General features: G+C 54.3%; 1 protein-coding gene across 2 annotated transcripts in view; it reads right to left on the bottom strand.

Annotated features, from left to right (window-relative positions):
• Positions 1 to 914: 914 nt before the first annotated feature.
• NUP93 (nucleoporin 93) overlaps positions 915 to 9,199 on the bottom strand; it is a 122,753-nt gene continuing 114,468 nt past the window's right edge. For both annotated transcript variants that reach the window (XM_064160495.1, XM_064160496.1), the window contains 4 exons: positions 8,659 to 8,776; positions 7,289 to 7,372; positions 5,661 to 5,789; positions 915 to 1,217 (listed from right to left, as the gene is read on the bottom strand). In XM_064160495.1, the coding sequence (XP_064016565.1) occupies positions 1,107 to 1,217; positions 5,661 to 5,789; positions 7,289 to 7,372; positions 8,659 to 8,776 (442 nt within the window). In that variant the 3' untranslated portion in view covers positions 915 to 1,106. The remainder of the gene's footprint in view (positions 1,218 to 5,660; positions 5,790 to 7,288; positions 7,373 to 8,658; positions 8,777 to 9,199) is intronic.

The following is a 9,199-nucleotide window of genomic DNA, read 5'->3' as shown; positions in this document are numbered from 1 at the left end:
TAGCCAGGTGGGGTTGGGCTCTGCTGCAAGGCAAGCAGCAGCAGAACAAGGGGACAGAGCCTGAAGCTGTGCCAGGGCAGGTTTAGGCTGGATGTTGTTAGGAAGTTGCTGTCAGAGAGAGTGATTGGCATTGGAATGGGCTGCCCAGGAAGGTGGTGGAGTTGCCATGCTTGGAGGTGTTGAAGCCAAGGCTGGCTGGGCACTGAGTGCCATGGTCTGGTTGATGGGATGGGGCTGGGTGCTACGTTGGCACTTAGTGCCATGGTCTGGTTGATGGGATGGGGCTGGGTGCTAGGTTGACACTTAGTGCCATGCTCTGGTTGACTGGACAGGGCTGGGTGCTAGGTTGGACTGGCTGAGCTTGGAGGTCTCTTCCAACTTGCTTGAATCTATTCTATGCCATTCCATTCTATTCCATTCCCAGTCCCAGCTGTTCCTGCACAAGCTGCAGTGGAGCTCTGGGGTTTGCAGAGCTGTGACCACCTTGAGAGCCAAGAGTTTAAAGGTTGTGGAGCAGGAAGGAGTCTCTGCAGCACGTGGAGCTCCTTGGCACTGTGCAAACCCACAAGGCAAGGCTATGAGTGGCAGCAGTGGTGGGGGGGTGGTGGTGCACCTGAAACAGACTTTCCACCCCTCGACATGCACTCAAAACCCAAACCAGCCTGAAATTGCCAAGCTGGCTGCTCCTTAAGCTTTCAATCATAGTTGTCTTCTGCTCCCCTGCTGCTTTATTTCTGTGCAGGAACCGAGACTGCTTTCCCTAAACAGAAAACCAATTTCAAGCTATAACAAATCAAAACACAAAACCACACAACACAGACACACCAAAAAAAAACTCCCACCAACCACAAAGACAACCAAAACCTCAACCCCCCCCCACCACAAAGAGTGAAAACAAAACTGTCAAAAGCAAATAGAAACCAAAAGAAATTTATTTCCATCAACAACAACAACAACAACAACAACAACAAAATAAAGCCCAAAACAACCCCAAAACCAAAGCCACAAACCAAAGCCAAAGCAGAATACAAAAGGGCTACTTGGTCCCAGGCTCTGAACGTATGGGAGAAGGGTGCAGGGTGGCTGCAGCTCGGGGGCAGGAGCTGCTAATTCATGAGGACCTCCATCTGCACCAGCCTGGCGTTGGTGTCTCCTGACGTGCGGTATGGGATCATGCCAGCAAAGGTGATCAGGGCACGAGCTTGAGACCTGAGTTGCTAAAAAGACAGACACAGGCATCAAAGGTCATAGAATGACAGGATGTGAGGGGCTGGAAGGCACCTCCAGAGTTCATCCAGTCCAACGTCCCTGCCAGAGCAGGGTCACCTAGGGCAGGTCACACAGGAGCACATCCAGGCAGGTCTGGGATATCTCTGGAGAAGGAGGTTCCACAGCCCCCCTGGGCAGCCTGTGCCAGGGTTCTGGCACCCTCACAGGGAAAAAAACCCCTCCTCATGTTGTCATGCAACTTCCTATGCCTCAGCTCCCACCCACTGCCCCTTGTGCTGTCACCCAGCAGAGCCTGGCTCCAGCCTCTGGGCACTCAGCCTGCACAGCTTTATCAGCACTGATGAGGTCACCTCTCTGTCTCCTCCTCTCCAGGCTAAAGAGCCTCAGCTCCCTCAGGCTCTCCTCCTAATAGAACTGTTCCATTCCCTTCAGCATCTTTGTGGCTCTGTGCTGGCCTCTCTCAAGCAGTTCTCTGTCCCTCTTGAACTGGAGGGCCCAGAATTGGACACAGTACTGCAGATGCAGCCTCAGCAGGGCAGAGTAGAGGGGCAGGAGAACCTCTCTCCACCTACTCCCCACAGCCCTTTTAATACACCCCAGAATGACACCGCCCCTCCTGGCCACCAGAGCACATTGCTGGCTCACAGTCGACCTTGCATCAACTAGGACCCCTCAGATCCTTCTCTTTGCTGCCTTCCAACAGCACTTCCAACCTATACTGATATTTCAGTATCAACTCCCCCACGAGGAAAACTGAGTGAGATCAGGATGAAACCTTGTCTGCTCTGCTTCCCTTTCCCTCACTTGGAAGAGAATCTGCTTAGCTCCTTTTGCAATCACTAAAATCACCTCAAGTTACCCTTTTGCTTCAGAAAATCCAATCCCATTTAGTTCCAACCACCCAAGGAAAGAAAAAATCCCAACCCAAACCAACATCTTCATCACTCTGGGATGCTGCTGTGCTGCAGCCATCTCGTAACACCTCCATGAAGTGGACTTTCCAAGGGCAACTCAACTCCATCCCACCTTCCAAAACCACAAAGCTGGCCCTGATTGAAATGCATCAAAGCAGAAGTGCTGGAAACAAAGTGGTGGTGCCACATGCAGCCTCACCTGCATCACACCAGCACCTTTCAGGGCTCTGCATTCCCTAAGGCAGCAGAGGCAGATGTATGGAGCACACCCAGAGAGCTCTGCTGGAAGGCATCAGATCCTTCACTGTGCACCAGAGAGCCACAAATCAGCTGGAGGGATTCAGGAATAATTGACAGAATCCCAGCATGGTGAGGGCTGGAAGGGATCTTTGCAGATCATGCAGTCTAACCCTCTCTGCTAGAGCACAGCAGCTTGCCCAGGAGCACAATGCCCAGCTGGGGTTGGAAGCTCTCTAGAGGAGACTCCACAACCTCTCTGGGCAGCCTGCTCCAGGCCTCCAGCACCCTCACATCAAGCAAGCTTCTCCTCCTGGTCAGATGGAAACTCTTGGGTTCCAGTTTGTGCCCACTGCCCCTTGTGCTGGGCACCACTGACAAGAGTCTGGCCTCATCCTCTTGCCCCCAAAGGTCCTTCAGCTCTTGCTGAGCATTGCTCAGATCCCCTCTGGGGCTGCTATTCTCCAGGCTAAGCAGTCCCAGGGCTCTCAGCCTTTCCTCCTCACAGAGCTGCTCCAGGCCCCTCAGCATCTTTATGGCCTCTGCTGGACTCCCTGCAGTAGTTCCCCACCTCTTGAACTGGGGAGCCCAGCACTGGACCCAGCACTCCAGAGGAGGCCTCCCTAGGGCAGAGCAGAAGGGAAGAACCACCTCCCTCGACCTGCTGACCACCTTCTTCACCCACTCAGGACACCACTGGTGCTCTTGGCCACAGGAGCACACTGCTGGCTCTCAGTTAACAAGCAGCACTCCACACCTGTTCCCCAGTGAGGTCCTGTCTGAGCTGCTGCTGCTCAGCAGAGGTCAAGGAGAGGCAGCAGGTGACAAGCAGCATGCCAAGGGGTCTGACTCTCTGGAATGAATGTGACTCAGGGGTGCTTCAGAGCAGCACCAGGGCCTGCTTTCTCCACCTGTTTAGTAGCAGTGACACTGGAGCTGGCCTGGTTTTAAACAGCAAACCAAGAGGGTAGGCTGGAACAGCTCAGGAAGAAGGAGCAGAGGTGTGCAGAGGTTAAGAGCGGCCTGGAGGTCTACCTGTTCCACTGCCTGTAATTACTGCAGCAGCACTGCAGTCACTTGCAGAGTTCAAATAAGCCCACAAATTACAAATCAACAATTCCATTCCTTTCCTGACCTGATTTTGCTGCTGAGATACTGCCCTTGGGCTGCTGCAGGGAGTCTGGGGTAGGGGAGTGTATGACACTGCTGTCACACCATGATGTGGTTCCTGGCACTGCGGTCTGGGCTTGCTGCAGCCTCTGCCTGCAATCCAACCAAATGGATCATGCTGAGCAGGACCCCCCTGCCCTGCCCCTCCTCAGATTAACTACATAAAACCAGACTCAAAGCAGAGCTGAAATAAACACAAATGCACCAAAGGCCACCTCTGCCCCCCCCCAGCCCTGGGCCATTCTAAGCAAAGCCTATTTCATCCCTGAGGTGGGACAGATGTTCCTGCAGACAGCACTGCTGGTTCTGGGGCCCCAGACACCTTGGCATGCTGCTTTTCATCCACCACCTCTCCTTCACCTCCACTGAGCAACAGCAGCTCAGACAGGACCTCACTGTGAGGAGGAAGTTCTTCAGCAGGAGTGGTGAGAGCCTGGAATGGGTTGTCCAGGGAGGTGTTTGAGGCCAGGCTGGCTGAGGCTGTGGGCAGCCTGCCCTAGGGTAGGGTGTCCCTGGGCATGGCAGGGGGGTTGGAACTGGCTGCTCCTTGTGCTTCTGAATTTGTAGGCAGCTGGAGCCAGAGGGCTGGGAGTGTTTTCTCCCTGGCCAACCCTTTATTAGCAGATCCATGCTCCTTTCTGAGGTGCCAGTCCCACAGCTCTTCTCACCTCCCTGCCTGCAAAACCAGCAGGTGCTGGTCTCCTCTGATGGCTGCACACAGCTTTTATCACACACACACAGCTGTGCCTCCAACACCACTGACACCCTGCTGCCATCAGACCCTTCCCAAAAGGCCAGCAGCTTGATTAACAACACTTAAAGCTTGCTAAAAGCTTTCCCCCTCTCCCCTTTGCTAAAAGCTCTCCTCCTTCACTCCACTCTGGTGAAACTCCACCTGGAGTACAGTATCCAGTTCTGGAGTCCCTGTTACAAGAAGGATCTGGATATGCTGGAAGATGTCCAGAGACAGGCCACAAGCCCTGTGAGGAGAGGCTAAGGGAGCTGGGGGGGGTGCAGCCTGCAGCAGAGGAGGCTCAGGGCAGAGCTCAGTGCTGCCTGCAGCTGCCTGCAGGGAGGCTGTAGCCAGGTGGGGTTGGGCTCTGCTGCCAGGCAGGCAGCAACAGAACAAGGGGACACAGCCTCAAGTTGTGCCAGGAGAGGTCTGGGCTGGCTGTTAGGAGGAAGCTCCTGGCAGAGAGAGTGATTGGCATTGGAATGGGCTGCCCAGGGAGGTGGTGGAGTCACTGCCCCTGGAGGTGTTGAAGCCAAGCCTGGATGAGGCATTTAGTGCCATGGTCTGGTTGGTTGGGCAGGGCTGGGTGCTAGGTTGGCACTGAGTGCCAATGTCTGGTTGATTGGCCAGGGCTGGCTGCTAGGTTGGACTGGGTGATCTTGTGGGTCTCTTCCAACCTGGTTGATTCTGTGATAAGGATGATCAGAGGGCTGGAGCTGCTCTGCTATGGACACAGGATGAGAGAGTTTGGGCTGTTCAGTCTGGAGAAGAGAAGACCCTGAGGAGACCTTATTGTGGCCTTCCAGTGTCTGAAGGGGGCTACAAGAAAGCTGGGGAGGGACTTTATAGGGTGTCAGGCAGTGATAGGACCAGGGGTAAAAGAGCAAAACTAGAAGTGGGCAGATTCAGATTGGATGTTAGGAAGAAGTTGTTCATCATGAGGGTGGTGAGAGACTGGCACAGGTTGCCCAGGGAAGTTGTGGATGCTCCCAACCTGGAGCTGTTCAAGGCTAGGTTGGATGAGGCCTTGAGCAACTTGGGCTGGTGGGAGGTGTCCATGCTCAGAGCTGGTGGGGGGAGTCAGAACTAGATGATCTTTAAGGTCCCTTCCAACTCAGCCCATTCTAGGAACCTATGACTCAGATGTTAATTAGTCCAAGGCCATTTAAAGCAACATCCTTGCTTTACACAAAGCTGAAGTCACAAGAGACCTGTCACAAGGACTCTAACTGAGCAAGCTCAGCAGTCTAAGACTCTGAGCACCTAAGCAGATCAAAAGTGAAGACCATTAGAGACTCACAGCTATTTGCAGCCCAATCCTTTGGAATCAGTGGGAAAAGGAAGGAGCAAGACCAGACAGACAAGGAGGATCTTACCGAATCTCTGTCTTCCATGACTCTCTGGGGCCTGGCATGAGTGGCTGGGCTTGTGCCTTTCATCCTCTTGTACTGGGTGAACAAAATATTCATGGTTGCAAGCAGGACCTCGGATAAATTGTGCCTGATCTACACAGGGGAAAACAAAAAAGGACATAAGGAGATAGTGCAATGAAGAGCAGGTGGAGAGAATCATTACCTTTGCTACAGGGCAGCAGAAAACCAAGCCATGGGAGCTAGAGTTGGTATTTCTTCATGCAGCAGTCATATATTTCATGGTTACCCCTGCTGTGACTGAACAGCTGGGGCCAAAATGTGCCCCAGGGTCTTGAGACAGATGTGTAATGCCTGCACCTTCATGTTTGACAGCAACAGCTCAGCCAAAATCCAAAGCACCTGCATATGGAACACTCCAAAGAGCTCAAATGCACACCAACAGTGTCTGAGAGAAGGGTCACCCTCCAGTTTAACCGGCCCAAGAGCAGTAACAGCCTCCTCTTTGGCTTCCTGCAGCTGGGCTGAGGCAATGCCAAGCACAACTCCAGGCTGGGCAGTGCCAGGCTGCAGAGCAGCCCTGAGCCGAGGGACTTGGGGGTGCTGCTGGAGGAGAAGCTCAGCAGGAGCCAGCAGTGTGCACTTGCAGCCTAGAAAGCCAAGCAGAGCCTGGGCTGCAGCAGCAGCAGTGTGGGCAGCAGGGCCAGGGAGGGGATTCTGCCCCTCTGCTCTGCTCTGCTGAGAGCCCACCTGGAGTCCTGCATCCAGTGCTGGAGCCTCTGGGACAAGAGGGCTGTGGAGATGCTGGAGGGGGTCCAGAGCAGGGCTAGGAGAATGCTGAGAGGCTGCAGCAGCTCTGCTGTGAGCACAGCCTGAAAGAGTTGGGGCTGTGCAGGCTGCAGCAGAGGAGGCTCCCAGAGGACCTTTTTGTGGCCTTGCAGCATCTGCAGGGGGCTACAAAAAAGCTGGGGAGGGACTTTGGAGGCTGTGAGGGAGTGGCAGGAGTGGGGGGGCTGGAGCAAAGCTGGAGGTGGGGAGAGTGAGGCTGGAGAGAAGGAGGAAGTTGCTGAGCAGGAGAGTGGTGAGAGGCTGGAATGGGTTGCCCAGGGAGGGGGTTGAGGCCCCATGGCTGGAGGTGTTTGAGGCCAGGCTGGCTGAGGCTGTGTGCAGCCTGCTCTAGGGTAGGGTGTCCCTGGGCAGGGCAGGGGGTTGGAACTGGCTGCTCCCTGTGCTCCCTCCCAACCCTGCCTGATTCTGTGATTCACCTCTTAATACCCAAGCAGGACCAAACACAAGAGCCTGCAAATGCTTGGTGCCCCTTAAGGGCAGGGAAGAACTAAGCCAGCAGCAGCACAGCTGAGAGGCTTCAAGGTGCCTGTTTCTTGGCTCACATTCAGTTAGTTCAGAGAGTTTCAGATCTGCAGAGGCCTCCTGCAACATGCAGCAGGGAAACTCCAGAGCTCCAAAGAGCAGCAGTTGGGAGCGAGAGCTGCAAGGCACGAATTAGCTTGCACCGAAGCAGGATAATCCCTGCCAACTTCCCTGCTTCAGAACAAGGAGGTGACAATGTTTCAAGAGCTTTTTAAAGCAAGACAAAGGCTTTTTGAAAGCCCAACCCAAAGGATGTCACTTACTTCATCGCTGAAATTCCGGAAGGCAGCAACTCTCTCCTCTACACAATCCTGGCTCAGGGGGACGAGCTTCAGGCGCTCAATGATCTGCAGGAAGAAAAGCAGCACTCAGGGTAGGCAATCAACATCTCAGCTAACAAAGCAGCTAAGGAAAAAGGCTTGATTCCAGTTGGGAGATATCACCTCGCTGCTGTGTTACTGGTCTCACTCCTCACTGGGGTGAGCAGCAGCAATATTTGGTTCAATGCCCACAGAACAGCTCCAGAAAGATCTCTCTGGTTAGCAAGAGATAAGGAAAGAGCACATTCTGACATGCTTACAGCATGTGGGCAGAGGCACTGAGGGCAGCCTCAGCAAGGTTGCTGCCCACACCAAGCTGTGTGCTGCAGCAGGCAGGCTGCAGGGCAGGGATGGCAGCCAGAGGCACCTGGGCAGGCTGCAGAGGTGGGCACAAGCCAAGCTCAGGAGCTTCAGCAAGACCAAGGGCAAGGTGCTGCAGCTGGGGGGAGGCAATGCCAAGCACCAATGCAGGCTGGGCAGTGCCAGGCTGCAGAGCAGCCCTGAGCAGAGGCACTTGGGGGTGCTGCTGGAGGAGAAGCTCAGCAGGAGCCAGCAGTGTGCACTTGCAGCCCAGAGAGCCAAGCAGAGCCTGGGCTGCAGCAGCAGCAGTGTGGGCAGCAGGGCCAGGGAGGGGATTCTGCCCCTCTGCTCTGCTCTGCTGAGAGCCCACCTGGAGTCCTGCATCCAGTGCTGGAGCCCCTGGGCCAAGAGGGCTGTGGAGATGCTGGAGAGTGTCCAGAGCAGGGCCAGGAGGATGCTGAGAGGCTGCAGCAGCTCTGCTGTGAGCACAGCCTGAAAGAGTTGGGGCTGTGCAGGCTGCAGAAGAGGAGGCTCCCAGGGGACCTTCTTGTGGCCTTGCAGCATCTGCAGGGGGCTCCAAAAAAGCTGGGGAGGGACTTCTGAGGCTGTGAGGGAGTGGCAGGAGTGGGGGGGATGGAGCAAAGCTGGAGGTGGGGAGAGTGAGGCTGGAGGGGAGGAGGAAATTGTTGAGCAGGAGAGTGGTGAGAGGCTGGAATGGGTTGCCCAGGGAGGTGGTTGAGGCCCCATGGCTGGAGGTGTTTGAGGCCAGGCTGGCTGAGGCTGTGTGCAGCCTGCTCTAGGGTAGAGTGTCCCTGGGCACGGTAGGGGGGGTTGGAACTGGCTGCTCCTTGTGCTCCCTTCCAACCCTGACTGATTCTATGATTCACTGCAGCACCTTCTACCTCATTCAATATCTGTTTCTTTTACTGTAAGTGATGTCCTTGCAGTCATGCCTGGGCTTTGTCAAGGGCACTGAGAAGGCTGTGCTTCAAACAGTTGCTCTTGGGACTCACATCAAAGGCTCTGTCGATGTGACCAGCATGGTACTCGTCAAAAAAGGTGATTAAGTCCAGCAGAAGGTAGAAGGTGGAGTCAATGGACTTCTTTGCACTTATCCCCTGAGCCTTGTACCTGCAAGAAGTTGTTAAGACAGCATTACTGCACAAAAAACGTTCTCAACACCCACTTCTAGATGTCCCCTGTTGGAGGCTCTATGTATTTATGTCGTTCTTGATGGTCTTCCACATTTCAACCTACTCATCTTCAGTACTGACACTTCTGTTTGCCAACCAAACACCTCAGCTGCACTCTTCCCAACCACATAAAATGCAAATCAAAGCAAGACACTTTCAGTGATCTCATCACATCATGCAGAAACTCATGTGCAAAGAACAAAGACCTAAACATCACACTGGAATCTTGATCTTGGAGGTCTCTTCTAACCTCATGATTCTGTAAGGCTGGATGAGGCACTTAGTGCCATGGTCTGGTTGGTTGGCTAGGCCTGGGTGCTAGGCCCCAACTCTTTCAGGCTGTGCTCACAGCAGAGCTGCT

This window comes from Pogoniulus pusillus, chromosome 20, assembly GCF_015220805.1.
Source record: "Pogoniulus pusillus isolate bPogPus1 chromosome 20, bPogPus1.pri, whole genome shotgun sequence".
In the NCBI taxonomy this organism is placed as follows: domain Eukaryota; kingdom Metazoa; phylum Chordata; class Aves; order Piciformes; family Lybiidae; genus Pogoniulus; species Pogoniulus pusillus.
Note: the sequence above shows the minus strand (reverse complement) of the source record. Positions and strands in the feature narration are given on the sequence as shown.